Genomic DNA, 21633 nt, shown 5'->3' with positions numbered 1-21633 from the left:
ATTTATTTATTTATTTATTTTAGGGATAATAAAAATTATAAAAGAAATTGCTCCTCCATTTAAGAAAATAAAGTATGGCAAAGGTACAGGTGAGTTTGGAAGTTCCAATAGTGGAAAACTGGTTTCATAAAGCACAATGGTATGCAGAAAGCACCCAGTAAGGCTGGCTGGCTGAAACAAACGAGGGCGCGCCCGCCCAGGGCTGCACCGTTGTAGCGTCAGGAGAAAAGCACACTAGAACAGCGACGGGAACACGACACGGTGACTGCAGTCTGCCTCGCACTCGCCGGGGGCAGGGGACTGAAACCGTCGGGGTGGCGGACACAGGGGGCCACCATCACAGCCTCGCAATTTCTTATATGTGGGTTCTTTCTATGTTGAAAAAAAATATATGTCCACTTCAAAACAGAACTGCTCAACGTGTTTCTGCGGGGATCTCGGAAGAGGCTTTTACCTCCTGAATTTCATCCCCTCAGCAAGTATTTCTTGATGCCACTCTGCCAGGCTCTATCCTGGCACTGGGACACAGCAGTGAGCAGACAGATCAAGACTCCCACCCCCCTCGGGGGCAGAGACAATGGCCAGAGGAGGAATAAACAGCACAGGGTCCGAGCAGACAAGGGCACGGGGAAGCAGGCGGAACAGAGCAGGGTGAAGGGGAGGGCAGCAGGGTGGGCACCACGGGGCCCCAGGGAGGCAGGGCCCGGGCATCAAGGCAGTGAGAGGCCGTGGGGCGTCCGTGGGGCAGCCGGGTAGGCACCACGGGGCCCCTGGGAGGCAAGGCCCGGGCATCAGAGCAGTGAGAGGCCGTGGGGCGTCCGCAGGGCAGCAGGGTGGGCACCACGGGGCCCCAGGGAGGCAGGGCCCGGGCATCAGGGCAGTGAGAGGCCGTGGTGCATCCGCGGGGCAGCCGGGTGGGAGGCAGGGCCCGGGCATCAGAGCAGTGAGAGGCCGTGGGGTGTCCGCGGGGCAGCCGGGTGGGAGGCAGGGCCCGGGCATCAGGGCAGTGAGAGGCCGTGGGGCGTCCGCAGGGCAGCAGGGTGGGCACCACGGGGCCCCAGGGAGGCAGGGCCCAGGCATCAGGGCAGTGAGAGGCCGTGGTGCGTCCGCGGGGCAGCAAGGCACCCTGGGCCAGAGCAGGGGGAGTGGGGGACATGCTGTGTGGAGGCCTGGGGGTGGGGGTGGGGAGGCCAGGCCAAGCAGGGCCGTGGGGACACCATAAGGTCATTATTCCGAGAACAGTGGGAGCTACTGAGGGATTCAGAGCAGCGGACAGTCTGACCTGACTTGGTTGGAGAGCAAACTGAAGGGTGGCGAGGGGGACCCGGGAGACCGGCAGGTGGAGACTGAGGGGGACCCGGGAGACTGAGGGGGGCCGGGGAGACTGAGGGGGGCCGGGGAGACTGAGGGGGACCCGGGAGACCGGCAGGTGGAGACTGAGGGGGACCCGGGAGACCGGCAGGTGGAGACTGAGGGGGGCCGGGGAGACTGAGAGGGACCCGGGAGACCGGCAGGTGGAGACTGAGGGGGACCCGGCAGACCGGCAGGTGGAGACTGAGGGGGGCCGGGGAGACTGAGGGGGACCCGGGAGACCGGCAGGTGGAGACTGAGGGGGGCCGGGGAGACTGAGGGGGACCCGGGAGACCGGCAGGTGGAGACTGAGGGGGGCCGGGGAGACTGAGGGGGGCCCGGGAGACCGGCAGGTGGAGACTGAGGGGGGCCAGGGAGACTGAGGGGGGCCGGGGAGACTGAGGGGGGCCCGGGAGACCGGCAGGTGGAGACTGAGGGGGCCAGGGAGACCGGCAGGGGGACTGGGGTGACCTGCGCTGTGCGCTGAGGCACGGAGCAGCAGGGCGGGGTCAGGCTCCCTGGACAGAGGGGATGTGCTGGGGTGACAGAGGGGAGCTGGGGCCTGTGGACAGGGACAATGGACTTGCTCTCCACTGAGCTGGGGAGGGCCGTGGGGGGAGCGGGTGCAGAAGCAAGGAGCAGGGGCTCAGGTTTGGACGGGTTGGATCCGAGATATGTCGGCATCAGAGTGGAGCTGCTGGCTGACGTCTGGCCTTTCGGAGGACGGTCTGGGCTGGAGACGTGAATCCAACACAGGCGACTGGATCGCACTGTTTACAACAGTGTCGGACACTGACATCCACCCTGACCTCTGACAAACCCACTGGGAATTTACAGGTGCGGCCTCTTGGGGGTCGTATTCCTGGCCTTGTGTAAGGCCTGTCCCAACGCAGCATCCTCCATCCTCATGACCTCAGGAAGCCACCACGGAGGAGTGGAGCTTCCTATGGGAGCACCTGACCCTCCCGTGTTCTGCTCAAACGCTGTGTCTGAATGCGAGCTCGAGGAGCCACATCCCGAGTGGCACCAGCTGGACAGGGAAGGACACACAGCAGCAGCACTGGGCTGGCTTCCGATACAGCCAGGTGCTGGGTGTCTGTGGGCTTTTACGGAAAAGCTAAGCTAAAGGGAGGGCCTACCGATTTCTGCCGGGCATCCGGGACAGGCGCTGAGCGTGCCAATGCCCGGGGACCAGAGGCGGGCACTCCAAGTGAGTCAGACCGGATGTGAGGAAGGAGCCGGTGCCCAGCCCCAGCGAAACCTGCCCTACGGGACTGTGCTCCTCGTCCTGCCCTTTTATATTTCCAGGAAAAGCAACAGATATGAAATGTATGTGAAAATGTGAAATTCCCGCAGTTTTATTTGTTCACAATATACTTGAGTTTCTAAGAAACATGACTAACAGAGCCCAAAGGACGGTCTAGAACAGCCCGAGCTGCTGCCCCAGGAGGGTCAAGGGCACCAAGGGACCCTCGCGGGCCCATGGCGGCTGGCCCGGGCGACTACCAGCCACGGGCCGTGTTCTGACTTTGATGGACTCTTGCCATTACCCCAGCTCTGCTCCTGGGGACAGAAAGGTGACGGGCTGCTTGCAGAGTGACCGGGGATCCACGCGCCCCAGTCGTGGCTGCGCTGACTCCCCCCGTTTGTCCTTCTCATCAGCTGCTCGGCTGCCCTGTGCGGAGGGGCAAGGGGGTAGAGCAAACACGGGCAGAGGAGCTCGGGGCAACGAGCTGGTGGAGCGGGGTCCTCACTGTGACAGAAACGCCGCGGGTAAAGACCGGGTCCCCGAGGAGCCAGGAGGACAGGAAAAAGGACAGAGAGGAAGCTAACGGATGTAGCCTTGAGCTACAGTGGAGCTGGAACTAAAAATCCTGAACTACAAACACACACTCGCCCCAGGGGAGACGCTGCCCTCCCCTGGGGGGGAGGGGCAAAGGCCTGGCGGACACAGGCTCCCCACGCTGACCCTCACCACGCTGACCCTCACCACGCTGGGCAGGGACTCACTGCTCTGCGCTCAGGGGTGCAGAGGTGGCTACAGCAGGCACAGCCCTGTCCGCACACCCCTCACAGTCACGGGGCAGAGACTGGGCGGACCAGGCAGGTAGGTGCACACGGCGTACACCAGCAGGTGGTGACGACTGCCAGGACGAAACACAAAGCAGGGCCCGGCCTCAAGATGCCCGGAGGGGAAGGACACTTACTACTTGAGACACTCGGTCGGGGAAGGTGACATCTGAGCACAGACCTTAAGGCAGTGAGCCTGGAGAACACCCACCTGGGAGCCTGGCGCACTGAGGACCCGCAGAGGAGCTAGAAGGAGGGAGCGAGGGGAAGCGTGGTGGGCAGGGACGGAGGGGAGGTTTGGGGCTCACTTCTCCTGAGACCACGGGTCTCATATTCCCCCAGGAGGCCACGCCCATCTTGTTTACCCGCACCTGGCATTATGGTTCTTGTCAAATGAATGGATGGAAAATGATTTTAACCCCAAACTTTCTCAAATCTTGGTATTTGCGCATATCCCTAAAGCATATTGTTTCCTCCATCACACCTGACCCCTTCAGATCCTATAGATTGATGATTTTCAACTGCTGAGCTTCAAGAATGTTTAAAACAGGCAGTACCTGACTATGGAGTCGGGAGCACTGACCTCTTTTCCCTTAGATTTTCAAATTAAAAAATAACAGCCAACACAACAATAGCCGTCTGGTGTGAATAAATCAAAATACACCCTTTTTGTCAGATCGGCAAAAATATATATTTTGGTGTGCTGCAGATATTTAGGAATTAGTTTATGTGGCCCATGAGATAAGAGCGTTAGAAATCGCTGCTACAGATGGTTCTGTGAGTAAGGGACTAGGATCGTGTGTCCAGCTACACACACGTGTGCGTGCCGCGGCGCCCCAGCCCTGGGGGGGCAGTGGCTCTTTCATTTCCAGTAAAGAGCACTTACAGCAGGGGTCCCCAAACTACGGCCCGCGGACGCATGTGGCCCCCTGAGGCCATTTATCTGGCCCCCGCCGCACTTCCGGAAGGGGCACCTCTTTCACTGGTGGTCAGTGAGAGGAGCACAGGATGCATCCGCAAAGCGCGGCGTTGCTCACGTACAGTACTACTTCCGGTGACGCGGGACGCACGCGTCAGGGCTCCGTAAGTGCGTCATATCACTTGTTACGGCAGGCAGTGACAAATATGGAACCGGACATTACCATCTCATTAGCCAAAAGCAGGCCCATAGTTCCCACTGAAATACTGGTCAGTTTGTTGATTTAAATTTACTTGTTCTTTATTTTAAATATTGTATTTGTTCCGGTTTTGTTTTTTTACTTTAAAATAAGATATGTGCAGTGTGCATAGGGATTTGTTCATAGGTTTTTTTTTATAGTCCAGCCCTCCACCGGTCTGAGGGACAGTGAACTGGTCCCCTGTGTAAAAAGTTTGGGGACCTCTGACTTATAGGGTCAGCCTAAAAGGAGCTGCGTGGGGACCCTGGCCTCTTTACGGCCACCCCGTGCCCCAGTGGTCTGGGGCTGGGGTGGAACGGCGGCCTTGAGGTCGCTGCCTGTCCTTGGCCACCACAGCCCTGTGCTAGCTTCCGCTCGGGCAAGGACACTGAGGGACGCCTTTTCCTCCAGTGGGCCCCGTTCTGTCTGCCTGGAACGCCTCTCATCGGGGTGGGAGAGCGCCTCCGGAAACATGGCCGTCGGGCGCTGCCTGTGCCCTCAGAGTCATATTATGCTAAGAGGATGTTCTTAAAAATTAGATCACCCTTTCTCCAAGTGAAGGTCAGCTCCGCTCCTCCACTTCCAGAGCTCCAGAGACATCTGTACACAGCGCCCGCGTCGCCCTGAATCACATTATCGTTGACCGCTCTTGTGTTTACTGTGCGGTCCTGGCCACGCAGAAGGTGACAACCTTTTAATTCTCTTTGAAGGTCTCATCACTCACTTGGTGGCACCATCTCTGCACCGGCCTGAACGCACGCGGGGGTGGATTTACTCTCGTCCTAGATCTACAGAGTGTGGATTTATTCCCGCAATAAATTGTGCCAACCGCAAAAGCCAAACTGCACACTTTAATTTATCCCAAACGGCTCTTTTCTGGTTGAAAACCATCCCTCTTTTATTAATGTCACTTTCCCTTCGTGTCCCCGGGACTCGGCTTTCTCTTGCTTGCAGAGAAACAGAGGGCGTATCACTCAGGAGATCTACCATGAATACGACACATGTTACCACATGTCACCAAGAAGACCCGAGGATGCAGGGCTGGGGGCCCGCTCACCAGCCAGGTGACTCGTTCCCAGACACCAGCTGTGACTCGAGAAGCTCAAATTCAGAGTCTCAGCCAAATTACCCTGACCACATGCCTTTGAGGCCGCCCGGGAAGCCGCTGAAATGGCAAGTATATATTAAATCCAAGAACAAGGGTCTGGCATAGAAGTCGTACGCCAGCAGCCCACACGCCAAACCAGCCTGCAGATAGATGTGTGTTGTGTAACTTACATTTTTGTTTTGTTTTTAACTGGAAAAAGATGCCAAGCTGTGTTTTAAAAAAGAGAAAGATTGGTTTTCCTGGCATCTCTTGAACAGTCATCTGACAACTCTTGATTAGCATTCGCATGTGACAATCATAGGCTGGCGCTGGGTAGTGGTGCCCCCTTTCGATGGGGCATAAACCCTCAGTTTCCACAGTGCACCCCCAATCCCTGTTGTCACATGCCTGTCAGCCCGGAAACTGTATGTGTGGCAAAAGGTCCAGGGCAGGAGTCCCCAAACTTTTTACACAGGGGGCCAGTTCCCTGTCCCTCAGACTGTTGGAGGGCCGCCACATACAGTGTTCCTCTCACTGACCACCAATGAAAGAGGTGCCCCTTCCGGAAGTGCAGTGGGGGGCCGGATAAATGGCCTCGGGGCTGCATGTGGCCCGCGGGCCATAGTTTGGGGACACCCGGTCCAGGGCAACAGCTGACTTAGCCCTGTTTTGTCTTGACATGCCCACGTGCTCCTCTAAAATTGAACCGGGAGGCGGGGGACGCTGCCCCCTGGACAGTGGTCTACCACTGACCCGAGTCCGGAGTGCCTGGCCTGAGACAGCTGAAGCCTCCATGTGGTTCAAGGTGGCTCAGCCTCGTCGCACAACGTGCTGCCCACGGTGTGAGGGACTGGGACAAACGGCCACACATCCTCCACCTCCGGACGGGAGCCACGTGCACTGTGATGGGGCAGCGTCTCCGCCAGGAGGTGAGTCCAGTTCTCTGGCTGTGATTGGTCTGATAACTTCCTTTGGCCAACAGGTTGCTCTGCTGGCAAACAGGACCAAACAGAATCTTTAAAAAGCACTTTCCTGGCCCTGGCCGGTTGGCTCAGTGGTAGAGCGTCGGCCTGGCGTGCAGGAGTCCTGGGTTAGATTCCCGGCCAGGGCACACAGGAGAAGCACCCATCTGCTTCTCCACCCCTCCCCCTCTCCTTCCTCTCTGTCTCTCTCTTCCCCTCCCGCAGCCAAGGCTCCATTGGAGCAAAGATGGCCCGGGCGCTGGGGATGGCTCTGTGGCCTCTGCCTCAGGCGCTAGAATGGCTCTGGTTGCAACAGAGCGACACCCCAGATGGGCAGAGCATCACCCCCTGGTAGGCATGCCGGGTGGATCCCGGTTGGGCGCATGCGGGAGTCTGTCTGACTGCCTCCCCGTTTCCAACTTCAGAAAAATACAAAAAAATAAAAAAATAAAAAATAAAAAGCACTTTTCCACTGAGGCGCGCCCTCTCTGGCCGCCCCGAGACCACCACATTCTGGACAATGAGACTGTATGAAGCAGAGACAAGTCACCCCAGATGAGGTCCGGGGCCAGCTGGGCTGCCAGGCCTGAGTGGGCCATCGGAGACCTTCCGGCCCAGCCGCCCACTAGCTCACGTCAGAACCAGCCAGCCCACCTGCGGACTACTGAGGAACAATGAGGGTTTTTGTCTTTAAGCTGCTACATTGTGGGACAGATTGTTAGTCAGCAGTAAACAGTTGATGCACACAGGTTGTTAAGGCCTGTGTTCTCATTTCTAAGGCTTCTTCTGGGGCCTCTCCATGGGCAGGTGCTGTCTGTGACTCGAACACCCACCCTCTGCTGCCGTCTTCTCCAGCCCGGGAATGAACATGATTTCCAAGCAAGGAAATCAGGGCTCCCTCGGCTCCTGACTAAAGGTCTCGCTCTCTCCTCCGGGATCCCCTGTCCTCTGCTCCATACCCTGCCTCTGAAGAATCTGTAGCAAAATGTGCGCGGTTAGTTTCTATATGAAATGAACAGCGGTTGTTTCTGTCCTTCCAGCGACAGTGACCTTCGCAGCAGCCAGGTTTTCCTCTGGGGAACCACGCCTTCCCCACTCTTCTTGGCCTGCGTGGTGTGAACAGATCTGACCCCACTCCTGGCCAGCCCGGCCAGTGAGAGAACTTCCTCTGCCTGACCACGGAGACTGGAGACCAGCTCAGGAGAGAGCTGGCTCTTGGACTCGCTGGAGCTATGAGGGGCCCCTGGGGGCCCTCTCTGGGCCACACCTGAGCGGAGAGATGTGGTTCTCAAAGTGTGGTCCCTGGACCAGTGAGATCAGTATCACCTGGGAACTTGCTAGGAATTAAAATATTTAGGATTGGCCCTGGTTGGTTGGCTCAGTGGTAGAGCATCAGCCTGGTGTGCAGGAGTCCCAGGTTCGATTCTCGGCCAGGGCACACAGGAGAAGCACCCATCTGCTTCTCCACCCCTCCCCCTCTCCTTCCTCTCTGCCTCTCTGTCTCTCTCTTCCCCTCCCGCAGCCAAGGCTCCACTGGAGCAAAGTTGGCCCGGGCGCTGGGGATGGCTCTGTGGCCTCTGCGTCAGGTGCTAGAATGGCTCTGGATGCAACAGAGCGACGCCCCGGATGGGCAGAGCATCGCCCCCTGGTGGGCATGCCGGGTGGATCCCGGTTGGGCGCATGCGGGAGTCTGTCTGACTGCCTCCCCGTTTCCAACTTCAGAAAACACACACACACACACACACACACACAAATAATATTTAGGATCCACCCTAGATGCACTGAATTAGAAACTAGGGCTGGAACCAAACAACCTGTGTTTTAATTTGCTTTGCAAAAAAAGAATTCAAACGCATGTTTAAGTTTGAGACCCACTGGACTAGAGCAAAATAGCACTAAGTGATAAAGAGACAGATTCTTGGTGATAATCATCTGAGCACCTGGATCCCACCACGCCTGAGGTCAGCTCAACAGTTCCAGACTTTCCAGGCCAGTGAGCAACATACTTTCCTTTGTTGCTCCAGCCAGTTTGGGTTTCTAACACTTGTTATTAATAAAGAACACCGATAAATACGTTATAAGACTCTGGACTTCGGCAGAATAGTCTTCCTGCTGCAGGTCTGCCAGGCAGAAGTGCTAACTGCAGGCCTGTCAGGGTCTTCACGCTCACTCGCACTGAGGGGTCTCACTTTATTCTATGGTTGGCAGCTTGTCTGGGGAAAGTGGTTCAGATCTATCGCTTCTCTAGAGCACTCTGACAGCTTGGACAGTCAACGTTCTACATGAAAGACTAATGTTCTTTCTCTCTCAAGAAGACATCAGGAAGACTTCGGTAGAAGTTTCTTGGAAGGTTTATGGCTAGAGGCCAGAGCAATACAGCACAGAAGGCCCTTTCATTAGAACCAGGGACAATCACCATGCTGGACAAGGAATTAAGCTCTCATGCGGTTGCGTCAAGAGCACATTTACTTGGCACAACTCAATTTTTAGGACCTTGGCCAAAGATAAAGGGCCAAGGAGAGAAACAACTCTTCAGAGAGTGTAGGCAATTGGTTACACTCCTAACGGCAGACCAACTCAGCTTGCCCAGCCCTTCCCCAGGGCACGGCTGGTAAGCCTGGGCCAAATCTTATAAAAATCTGTTTGAAAAAAAAGAAAATGCTTGAGGGCGTGGAAAGCACACAGGGCCAGGCCCAGGCCCAGGGCCCCCGCAGTCTGGAGAAGGGAGCCCGCAGAGGCGAGCCCCGCATCCGGAAGGGGTCCCCCCTCCAGGTGCAGCTGACTGCCGCGAGGCTGGGAGGCTGCGAAGACCTGGGGACAAACTCAGGCTTCAGCCGGAGAGTCAGGGTGACCCGGAAAGAGCCAGGGGTGAGGGGCACGGAAAGGTTAGTGAGGTGTACGGATCCAAAGCACTACTGACTGTGTGAAGCAACGATGATGACGACGTCCTCATCTAGTGAGGCTTCAAATCTAGAGAGAATTAAAATGCATGACAATGACAGCACTTAAGTTGAGAAGAGAGCAAATGGAGTCTCGGGGCTGTAAGGTCCTTTCGTTGAATGAGAAGTGGTAAACTTGCTAATTGAAAGTAGACTCTAATAGGTCAAGAATGCATGTTGCAATCTCCGGTAATGGCTGAAAGAATAATAAAAGAACGTGTAACTAATGAGCTAATAGAAAGGAAAAAGAAGAAGAATATAAAACAATCAGTTCGAAAGAGGGCAAGAAAAGAAAGAAAAGGAACATAAAACAGGCAGAATAAAAAAGCAAACAATAATATAGTGGATTTAAACTCAAATATAGGAGCAATTACATTAAATGTAAATGGACTAAATGTGCCCATTAAAATGCATAGATTGTTAGAGGGTAAAAATAAAAAGAAAACCCATTAGACGCTGCTTACAAGAGAAAGTCTGAAAGAAGATACAGCAAGAAACACCAAAGAAAGAGGTAGACTTGCAGCAAAAAGCACAGCTAGAGAGAAACAGAGACCACCTGGTGATGAATGCTTGAATTCACCAGGAAAATATAAAAGAGGTGTTTTTTGTGGCCACCCAGAAGACAGCCCCCACAAATAGGAGGTAAGGTGTGCGAGCAGGCCAGCCTGTGCCGGGAGAGGCCGAGCTGGTCTGATCCTGCCGTCCTCTCAGGAAGCCTCGGGTTCCTCATGCCTCTCGCGATGTCCACATCCCAGTGCCCTCAGCATAACGCCAGTGTTTGAGAACACCCGTTTCCCCTGCACCCCAGACCCTAAACAAAGCCGGCCGCTTCACCTGGGTGACGTGCTTGGTGATGAAGCCAGTTTTGGCTCCTTCCTCTCCTGTCCCCTACCAGGAACCACCTCCCAAATAAACACCTTGTTCTTACATCCCACTCGCCCCCCCCCCCCCCATCTTAAGAGTCTGCTCCACAGCCTGACCTGTGGTGGCGCAGTGGATAAAGCGTCGACCTGGAAATGCTGAGGTTGCCGGTTCAAAACCCTGGGCTTGCCTGGTCAAGGCACATATGGGAATTGATGCTTCCAGCTCCTCCCCCCCCTTCTCTCTCTCTCTCTCTCTCTGTCTCACTTCTCTCTCTGTCCCTCTGCCTCTCCCTTTCCTATCTAAAAAAAAAAAAAAAAAAAGAGTCTGCTCCAGGGACTCCAAACCAGGACAATATTTACACCGCATGGCAATTGAAATTGTTATTTCTTCCTCCTCCTTCCCTCCGCTCCAGCTGCCAGGAAAGGAGCCCCACGCCCAGGCCTCAGGCTCAGAGAGCACTGGTCCCAATCTCTGGGCTGTGACTGTGGGGGAGGGGCTGGTTCCCACCACCAGGTCCCTTCGCCTGCCTGTCCCTGCCCGAAACAGCCCCTCCAGCTCCCTGGGAAACAAGGAAGAAATGCCACGGCCACAGAGGGCAGGGCCCCCGGCTCAGCCTAACAAGGCCGGCTGGCTGGGGCTGGATTTTGCCCAGGGCCTCAAGGGTTCCAAATTCTTGGTACAGCCTGATGCCTTGAGCTCTCTGTGATCCTTTGGGTCACAGAAACCTGAAGCAATCGCCCCGCTCACAACCGGAGCCAACCCGGAGCCACTCCAGCCTCCGGTTTCGAACCAGGGCATCCGGCTGCGATGACGGGTCCAAGGCCTCCAGTGTTCACAGTCTGCTGGTTAGGGACACCACAGTGAAGTCGCTCCACCGGGGATGGAGGCCTCCACCTGCCACTGTCCAGCTGTGTGAATCACCTGCTCTGTGCCTCGGTTCCCCGTCTGTAAAATGGGGACAATCGCTGGACCTATCTCAAAGGCCAATTATAGGATTGTAATCACGATTGTAATCACGTATGTGATTTACTTATATAAATTACATATGGAATTTACATGTGATATAACTGGGAGCCGACATGGTGGCTGGCCCAGAGTTAGGACTCACTCAGTGCAACCTCACATTTCGTTGGAAGAGCGGCAGACTGACTCTTCACCATAAACCCGTTTGTAACTTCAGAATTCAGTGCCGTTTGCATGCATTATTATCCACATAAAGTAAACAAATTAACTGAAAAGTAAACACAAAAATAACTTTTCAATTATAACCACATCCTGGTGGTAGAACAAGAAAGTACGTGTGATGGTTATGTGTCCACTGGGAGCCCAGATATTTGCTCAAACGTTACTCCAGGTGCTTCTGAGGGGATGTTTTCAGACGAGACTAACATTTTAATTCGTAGAATAAAGCAGATTGCCCTCCATAATGTGAGTGGGCCTCTCCTAATCAGTTGAAGGCCTGACTAGACCGAAAAGACTGACCCTGCCCTGAGTGAGAGAGAACTCTCCGGCAGGCAGCCTCTGGGCTTCATCTGTGACACTGCTCCTCCCCTGTCTCCAGCCCTCCCTCCTCATCTGTAACACTGCTCCTCCCCTGTCTCCACCCACCCTCCATCCTGCAGACGGGGCCGGCAGCCCTCAGAACTAACTCCAGCCCCCCCTCCGTCCTGCAGACGGGGCCGGCAGCCCTCAGAACTAACTCCAGCCCCCCCTCCGTCCTGCAGACGGGGCCGGCAGCCCTCAGAACTAACTCCAGCCCCCCCTCCGTCCTGCAGACGGGGCCGGCAGCCCTCAGAACTAAGTCCAGCCCCCCCTCCGTCCTGCAGACGGGGCCGGCAGCCCTCAGAACTAACTCCAGCCCCCCCTCCATCCTGCAGACGGGGCCGGCCAGCCCTCAGAACTAACTCCAGCCCCCCCTCCGTCCTGCAGACGGGGCCGGCAGCCCTCAGAACTAACTCCAGCCCACCCTCCGTCCTGCAGACGGGGCCGGCAGCCCTCAGAACTAACTCCAGCCCACCCTCCGTCCTGCAGACGGGGCTGGCAGCCCTCAGAACTAACTCCAGCCCACCCTCCGTCCTGCAGACGGGGCCGGCAGCCCTCAGAACTAACTCCAGCCCACCCTCCGTCCTGCAGACGGGGCCGGCAGCCCTCAGAACTAACTCCAGCCCCCCCTCCGTCCTGCAGACGGGGCCGGCAGCCCTCAGAACTAACTCCAGCCCACCCTCCATCCTGCAGACGGGGCCGGCAGCCCTCAGAACTAACTCCAGCCCACCCTCCATCCTGCAGACGGGGCCGGCAGCCCTCAGAACTAACTCCAGCCCACCCTCCATCCTGCAGACGGGGCCGGCAGCCCTCAGAACTAACTGCATGAGACAATTCCTTACCGTCTCTCTTCCTCTCTCTCCCCATTGGTTCGGTCTCCCTGGAGACTTGACTAATAACACACGCGCACAGGGTCAGCTCAGACCTTGGCAGAGACAGTAATGAAGCAGAGACACATCCCTCGCGGCCCCCCGTGGAGAGTGGCCCGGGCCCAGCCCTGCTCTGGGCCCCCGGAACTCTTACTTGAACATGGCCTCTCCTGGTCCGGGAACACAGCGGAGGGCTGAGGCGTCAGGTCCGGCTCCGGTTTGCTGGGAACAAAGACCTCAGCATTGTCCTTCCGCTTAGCAGACAAGTTCCTTTCCTTTTTATGACCTGTAGGAAAACAATTGTTTATCTGTCAACCGCTGAGTGCAGTCAGAGTTGTAGCATTCTTCTCAGGCGTCTGTTTATTTGCTTGTTCACTTATTCATTCAACAAATAACTTACTGAACTCCGGCCCCATGCCCGGCACCGCGCTAGCTCGGGGTCAGAGAGGTGAGTAATGCAGACAATGAAACAGGTTCGCTCAGAGCCATCGTGTGTCAAGCACCGTGTCTAGGCAAATGATATGGAGTATGCTAGGACACACACAGATGTTCAGACTTGAACATTTATGAGCAGGGACCAAGCTTACAGTCGGGACGGTGCTGGGTTTACCCGGCAGCGTGGTACATGAAGTCACGGTGCAGCCGAGGACAGTGGACTGGACAGAACACAGCAGAGCACAGTGTAGCGCCTGCGCAGAAGACGGCTGAGTGGGTCAGAGCGCCAGGCCGGGACAGAGGGGTCCAGCAGCCCGGTCACAGAAGAGCTTGCGGCCTGGAGGACGGGATGGCAGGTGCACAGCGGACAATGAAGGGCCCTTACAGATGACAGGGACACATCCAGGGGCACGGGCTGAGGACAGGGAACAGCATGTGCGAAGGCTTCACAGTTGGAAGGTAAGTGGCAGGTGGTGGGTGGAGCCAGACAGGGAGGGGCCCTAGGGCCATGCTTTAGTCACTGTTTCCCAAAGTGGGGCACCTGGACCACTGGTGGAACAGGAGGTGAGTGCAGGTGCCAAGGTGGACAAGTAATTTTTAAAGCAATTGTATGCCTGAATGTGTATGGAAGAAAAATGTAACCAGCATATTAACCCTTGATTTCATGAATATCATTGCTTGAACAATCCAAGAATTATGAAGAAAAGACAGATAAAAGAAGGAAGGAAGGGAGGGAGGTGAAGAGATAGGATAGGGAAGGAGAAAAGAAAGGTTTGGTTTAAATCACAGCTAAAAATTAGTACAGGTAATTAATTTGTGGAGATGACAAAAACTGAAGAAGGTTTGCAAACAGCTCGAGTGTAGGGAAAACAGCCCCAGGGCCTCAGAGCCAGCAAAGATTTAAGAGCAGCAGGAGGGAGAGGGTGCTCAGGACCAGCGGGAGAAAGGCAGCCCTGTGGGCGGAGGCAGGTGGCCACAGAACAAAGCAAACAGGCAGGGAGAAGCCTTAGGTCCGAGCTGGGAGCTCAGGGCGGGCTGGGAAGGCAGGAAATCTGGAAAGTGCCTGCTGCGGGTGGGTCAGGACAGCCCCCTCCCCACCCTCCCCAGCCCCCCACCCCCACCCCCCACCAGGGCGGTGCTGCTGTTGTTCCCTGCGCCTGGGATGCCATTCCCATGGCTGCTTCCTCCTCATTCCTGTCCCAGCTGAAACGTCACCTCTTCTGCGAGTCACCTTCTCTGATTACTCCAGCTACCAGAATCCTTCTCTGACCCCATCCCCCAACCAGTGTCCTGTTTCATAATCTTCACACCTTTCCAGATTCTGAATTCTTTCGAAGTGCTGAATTCCGAAGCTAGCCCAGCCCTCCCTTTTCCGGTCAATGGAGGACTGACTTGCGCCCTGGTCTGGGCTGCTCACCTGCCGCCTGTCGCTCACAGGAGGCTGAATGGGAAGGGAGAGAGCAGGGGCAGGAGGCCACCCAGGCGCCCCCAAGCCACCCCACCTCTCTCGGGCAAGCAGCCCTCTTCCCCGGTGCTGAGGCTGTTAGCGGTCCAGCTCTGCCAACATCTAGGCCTGGGGTCTGTCTACCTCAGGGGGCGGTCCTGAAGGGCCACCGATCCAGCTGCTACCGGCTGGAAAGGTAATCATCTGCCCTCCTCCTATCCGAGTCCCATGCCTCTCTCTCGCTGGCCTCACAGCACAGGAGGAAAACCAGAGGGGGTGACGTGCTGGTGACGTGCTAACTGGCCCTCAGCACCCAACTGTTTCTTTGTAATGATCTGGTTTATTTACGCAGCCCATTGATGAGGAGCTCTGGCTGTGGGCTCAGACAGCTGCAGACCGGATCCCACTCTGCCCTCCTTAGCTGTGACCTTGGGCAAGTTATTTGACCTCGCTGTGCTTCAGTTTCCCAATCTGTAAAACAAGCCCTTTCCCTGGGGCTGTGGTGAGGATGAAATGAAGGACACTATGTACAGCCCTTGGAATAGTACTGGGTTCATGTTAGTAGGAACTGAAGAAATGTTGGCGATTGTTGTTATTTACGCGTTTATACACTTATTGTTTTTCCTGCTAGCATGAAGAGCTGTAGGAAAAGGGTCAGGCCCTGCGATCCCAGGACACTGTCCACACTGCCTGCGGCATGATATGTGCCCCGAGAGTGAGTGAGTGAGTGAGAGAATGAATGAACAGCCCAGAACCAAGCACATGTCCCCAGGCTCCTGCTGACTGGTCTTGAATAAATGCCCAGGATCAGTTCAGAGCTCCAGTCCCAGGCTGAGGTCCGGAGAGATCCGACAACAGGCCCCAGGCCTGCCCCCTGCTCCTCCTGGTGGGCATCTGTCTCCTGCTGGAGCTAAAGAAGCCCGCCAGGGGGGCTGAGGAAGAAGGGGGCGGGGGGGGGGGGCAGCACGCCACCCCTCTGTGCGCTCACAGACCAGGCAGCGCGTGGTCAGCGCGGGGCCTGCCAAGCAATCTATTTGTTCAAAAATGTTAAGCGTCAAGATAGTCAAGTTCTCTCCTTGGGTTCCAGTGGCACTCTCAAACTGAGCCTGGGGTCCAATTGGTCTCCTCTGTGGCCTGGTCCTTCACATCCAGAGGTGACTTTCACGCCCAGTTTCCAGGGCAGGGGCTTGATCAACATCCCGACAGTCCTCCTCCTGGAGAAAACCCACTCTACGGCCCATAGCAGTGCACGCCCGCACCTCCATTTGTCTGACAAAGATTTCCTGAGCAGCCGAATGTGCCCGGGGAGTGCTGCACACAGGGGGTGCCGGGGGGGGAGCGCGGGCCTGCGTCCTGGCGGAGCTCCCAGCCCCCCCCCCCCTCAGAGAAGAAAGACACGGGGTCGGCGAGACCAGCGCCATGATGCTCTGGGAGCAGCAGCACCAAGAGGAGGTCGTTCTGGGAGCACCCAGAGGCTCCTGGAAGGAAGAGGCCTGCCAGTGCAGTCTGGAGGGGAAGCAGGAGGCGGGTGTCAGCGTTCAGAGTGGAGGAAGTGTGATCTACGGGAGGGAACAGGGTCTGGAGGGGAAGCAGGAGGCGGGTGTCAGCGTTCAGAGGGGAGGAAGTGTGATCTACGGGAGGGAACAGGGTCTGGAGGGGAAGCAGGAGGCGGGTGTCAGCGTTCAGAGGGGAGGAAGTGTGATCTACGGGAGGGAACAGGGTCTGGAGGGGAAGCAGGAGGCGGGTGTCAGCGTTCAGAGGGGAGGAAGTGTGATCTACGGGAGGGAACAGGGTCTGCAGGGGAAGCAGGAGGCGGGTGTCAGCGTTCAGAGTGGAGGCAGTGTGATCTACGGGAGGGAACAGGGTCTGGAGGGGAAGCAGGAGGCGGGTGTCAGCGTTCAGAGTGGAGGAAGTGTGATCTACGGGAGGGAACAGGGTCTGCAGAGGAAGCAGGTGGCGGGTGTCAGCGTTCAGAGTGGAGGAAGTGTGATCTACGGGAGGGAACAGGGTCTGCAGGGGAAGCAGGAGGCGGGTGTCAGCGTTCAGAGGGGAGGAAGTGTGATCTACGGGAGGGAACAGGGTCTGCAGGGGAAGCAGGAGGCGGGTGTCAGCGTTCAGAGGAGAGGAAGTGTGATCTACGGGAGGGAACAGGGTCTGGAGGGGAAGCAGGAGGCGGGTGTCAGCGTTCAGAGGGGAGGAAGTGTGATCTACGGGAGGGAACAGGGTCTGCAGGGGAAGCAGGAGGCGGGTGTCAGCGTTCAGAGTGGAGGCAGTGTGATCTACGGGAGGGAACAGGGTCTGCAGGGGAAGCAGGAGGCGGGTGTCAGCGTTCAGAGGGGAGGAAGTGTGATCTACGGGAGGGAACAGGGTCTGGAGGGGAAGCAGGAGGCGGGTGTCAGCGTTCAGAGGGGAGGAAGTGTGATCTACGGGAGGGAACAGGGTCTGCAGGGGAAGCAGGAGGCGGGTGTCAGCGTTCAGAGGGGAGGAAGTGTGACCTACGGGAGGGAACAGGGTCTGGAGGGGAAGCAGGAGGCGGGTGTCAGCGTTCAGAGGGGAGGAAGTGTGATCTACGGGAGGGAACAGGGTCTGCAGGGGAAGCAGGAGGCGGGTGTCAGCGTTCACAGGGGAGGAAGTGTGATCTACGGGAGGGAACAGCCTGAGCAGGGTCTGGAGGGGAAGCAGGAGGCGGGTGTCAGTGTTCAGAGTGGAGGAAGTGTGATCTACGGGAGGGAACAGGGTCTGCAGGGGAAGCAGGAGGCGGGTGTCAGTGTTCAGAGTGGAGGAAGTGTGATCTACGGGAGGGAACAGGGTCTGGAGGGGAAGCAGGAGGCGGGTGTCAGCGTTCAGAGGAGAGGAAGTGTGATCTACGGGAGGGAACAGGGTCTGCAGGGGAAGCAGGAGGCGGGTGTCAGCGTTCAGAGGAGAGGAAGTGTGATCTACGGGAGGGAACAGGGTCTGGAGGGGAAGCAGGAGGCGGGTGTCAGCGTTCAGAGGGGAGGAAGTGTGATCTACGGGAGGGAACAGCCCGAGCAGGGTCTGGAGGGGAAGCAGGCGGTGGGTTTCAGCGTTCAGAGTGGAGAAGAAGTGTGATCTACGGGAGGGAACAGGGTCTGCAGGGAGAGACCACGTCTGAGACGTGAAGCACACTGAGGGACATATGTCTCTCTGGCAACTGCAACCGTCGTGTGTGGCTGCCGGTTATGTCCCCCCAGACTCGTATGTTCAAGTCCTAACACCCAGTGCCTCAGAGAGCAACTGCGTTTGGAGACAGGGTCCCTAAGGAGTCCGTTATGGCGGCAGTGACGCAGCTGCACTGCTGTCCTTACAGGCAAAGGGAACGGAGACGCCCAGACACACGCAGAGGGAGAACCCCGTGAGGGCGTGGCAGGACAACGGGCAGGTGCAAGCCCAGCAGAGAGGCCTCCGAGGGCACCAGCCCTGCCAGCGCCCTGGCCGCGGACTTCCTCCTCCAGAGCCGAGACAAGGAGATCCTGTGTGTTCTGAGCCCCCCAGTCCGTGGCCCTTTGTCACGGCGGCCCGAGCAGACCAACACCAGTGCCTGGTTTCAGACATCCCCTCGCTTCTCTGTCCTTAGCTTCACTCGTGCTGCCCAGCGGCTGGTCTTGATGCCTGGTCCAAACCACAGGGCGACGCCAAGCTTGGTTGGGAGAGTGAGAAGTGCTGCGGGAGCCCCCCAACCCCCTGCCCCACCCACTGTTTGTCTTACTCTACTTCCCAGGGTTTTTTCCGACAACCCTCCCCCAGTGGATGGCGGCGTCTGCCCACCCAGCTTGCTCTCCGCCCTCCTCAGACTTGCCTTGACTTTACTTTGGAAGCTGCTATAGGTTCCCATGGTTTGGGCGGGGGGGTGGGGGGACACCCACAGCTGGACCTTGGCCGGCCAGAGCCACGGCGACTAGTTCAGAGATGTGACCCAGTGTGGCTTTGAAAGCCGGGGCTAGGACCTATGCTGGAGCTTGTAGGAAGGAAAATCCACTTTCTGATGAAGTTGCAAAGCCAATGTCTCAATTCTTCCTGCAGGCAGAGATGGGGTCGGGGGGGAAGGAGAAGAAAAGGGGATGAACAGGAAGGGGAAAGGCAAGAGAGAGGGAGAAGAGGGGAGGAAGGGGAAGAGGAGAGAAGAGAAACGAGTCCTGCTAAGCCCTGGGCTCCCCAGTATTTCAAGCCAATACACGGCCCCCTTTGCTGAGGGCAGCCGGCATGCAGATGCTGGTAAACATCCCACAACGCACAGGATCGGCCCACAGCTGGCGGACCCGCACTTCCCGGAACTCCGGGGTCACTGGGAGGCCTCTGCCTCTTGCAACCAATCAGCAGAGACCTGGCTGGTACAACTCCCTGGCCTAGAAGACGGGACGGTCCACCCGAAGCTGAATTCCAACCACAGCTGGACACTGCAGTCCTACTGCCAGATCCAGGACGCCAGAGGCGAGAGATGCCTCGCAAGGCGGAGCTTACTTTTGGAAGCCGGGTTGAACTCCAGCAGCACGAGGGTGTCTGAGCCCCGTGGAGGGTGTCCTTCTGCCTCCTGGTCCTCAGAAACGTCCTTCTGCACCGAGTCCCCCCCGGAAAGAGGAGGGTCAGGTCTGGGACTGCCCGCCAGTGCCTGGTCCTCGGGCTCAGGCTCGGAGAGCACGTCCTCTTCAATGGAGTCATACTCGTCACTGGAACCATCCTTCTGTTTTCTCTGTAGATTTACACTAAGTTCCAGGCTTTTTCTTAGCTCCTGCCAGAAGTCGAGAACAGTGAGAAATGTTACTTTGATAAACACTCATTTGAAAGAGAGCATCAGAACCAAAGAACTACTCCCACCGAACTAACATTGACCAAAACCGTCGCCACCGGGTGCTGCCATCACTTCGAAGGGCGGGGACATGCGAGCGACTCTCCAGACAGAACGTTTGTATGTGTTAACTGTGCTGCTGACGCGCCCGGGATGCGCTGAGAGTGCGTGTGCATGCGTGCGTGCCCGTGTGCGTGCGCATGTGCGTATGAGTGAGACATTCCGTTTTGGGGGCTGTTAAAACAAGATTGCGGGGTCCCACCCGCAGTTTGGGACTCAGTGGGTTCCGAGCGAGGCCCGAGAATTTGCATTTCTCACAAGGTGACGTGGATGCTGCTGGTCTAGGGGCCACACTTTGAATATGAAATCCCAAAAGGCCTCCAAATGGCCCTGACGATCCAGGTGGTGGTACCTGCCCGGCAGAGAGCTGTGGGGGCTGTCCTGTGTGCCGAAGGATGTTTAGAAGCCCCTAGATGTCAGAACGTTTAAGCACTTAAAACTAGACCACCCCGGTAGCCCTCACAGTATCTTACATCGCTAGGAGATAAGAAGCATCGGTAAAGATTTGGTGGTTGACCAATAAACTTAGAGGAGTTGCTGCGGTAGGCTGAAGAATGACTCCCCAAGGGGTCCAGGTCCTAGCCCCTGGGTCCGATGACTCAGGGAGGGCTCAGAGAGACGTAGGAAGCACCGTATAGAAAACTACGATCATCTTAAAGAAACAATCCTGAACAGACCAATGACAAATACAAGCATGAAAGGCGCAGCTGGTGAGGAAACAAGGAACCTGGAATTGGAAACCAGAGGAGGGGGACTTCTGTTGTACGTGGCAAAGTTTTGGCTGACCTGTGTTCTACAGTTGGGAAACTTTATAAACGATGGAGTTGGGGATTTAGCAAGAGATGTCCAAGTAAAAGTGTGGAAGCTATAGTCTGGTTTCTTCTAGCTGCTTAGAATAAAATGTGAAAGGAAAGAGACAGACGGAGGGAAAAAACTGTTAAGTAAAAAGGAACTAGGATTTGGTGAGGATTTGGTGATCTGGGAAGTTCTCAATCTATCCAGGTTGCAAGTGACATTAACATTAGGAGACAGATGCCTCGTCAGGAAAGCATGCTCTGGGGAGAAAAGTGAGGCTATGACTGAGCAACCTCTGGCTGCTGTTGCAGAGGGTCCAAACTTTAGAGCAGGGCTCGTCCGTCAGCCCTTTCATACCTACCGCCCACTTCTGTATCTCTGTTAGTAGTAAAACTTTCTAACTGCCCACCGGTTCCACAGTCATGGTGATTTATAACGTAGGGAAGTAACTTTACTTTATAAAATTTATAAAGCAGAGTTACAGCAAGTTAAAGCATATAGTAATAATTACTTACCAAGTACTTTATGTCGGATTTTCGCTAAGTTTGGCAGCATAAATCTTTATAAAACAACTTACTATAGTTAAATCTATCTTTTAATTTATACTTTGGTTGCTCCGCTACTGCCCACCATGAAAGCCAGAACGCCCACTAGTGGGCGGTAGGGACCAGGTTGACTACCACTGGTTTAGAGCATTCAACCACACAGAGGACTATCTGAAGAGATTACACATGCGACTCATGGATCTCCTTAGACATCTCAGCAGAAGCCAGAAATAGAGATGGGATTATGCAGGAAAGATCTGTGGAGAAACCTCTTGTCTAATGGAATAAATTCTAGTGACATGCATAAGAGACCCACATGGTTTTTGAGAGTGTCATACCAGCAGAAACGCTGCCAGCTTGAACTGAATGGGAGAGAGAAAAGACAAAATAAAAGAAGGGTCTCAAAATTCTACAGACAGGAAACAGGTTGGTAAGACTACTTAGCTGCAAGCACACGGTACCCTTCATGAAAGAAGGACGACGACTCCAAGAGTAGAGCCCTGGGCCCAGAGGGTGGGGCCCTGAGCTCCAGAGAATTATTCTTGGGCCTTGAAACCTAATGGAATTGGCCCAGTGGACTTCAAAATTGCTTGGGTTTGGTGACATCTTTTTTCCTTTCATTTTCTCCCCATTGTAGTGAGAATTTCTGTAACTGCCATCCTGCGCCTGGCCCACTATTGCATTTAGGAGCAGATGACTGGCTTTCTAGT

At 56.0% G+C, this 21633-nt stretch overlaps 1 protein-coding gene across 3 annotated transcripts in view; it reads right to left on the bottom strand.

Annotated features, from left to right (window-relative positions):
• Positions 1-21633, bottom strand: part of KATNIP (katanin interacting protein) — a 198132-nt gene that overhangs the window by 71300 nt on the left and 105199 nt on the right. For all 3 annotated transcript variants that reach the window (XM_066383111.1, XM_066383112.1, XM_066383113.1), the window contains exons 8-9: positions 19199-19466; positions 12995-13126 (exon numbers count right to left, since the gene is read on the bottom strand). In XM_066383111.1, coding sequence (XP_066239208.1) covers positions 12995-13126; positions 19199-19466 — 400 coding nt within the window. The remainder of the gene's footprint in view (positions 1-12994; positions 13127-19198; positions 19467-21633) is intronic.

This window comes from Saccopteryx leptura, chromosome 4 (genome assembly GCF_036850995.1).
Source record: "Saccopteryx leptura isolate mSacLep1 chromosome 4, mSacLep1_pri_phased_curated, whole genome shotgun sequence".
Taxonomy (NCBI): Eukaryota; Metazoa; Chordata; class Mammalia; order Chiroptera; family Emballonuridae; genus Saccopteryx; species Saccopteryx leptura.
The sequence above is the reverse complement of the archived record's forward strand: the minus strand, read 5'-3'. Positions and strand labels throughout refer to the sequence as shown.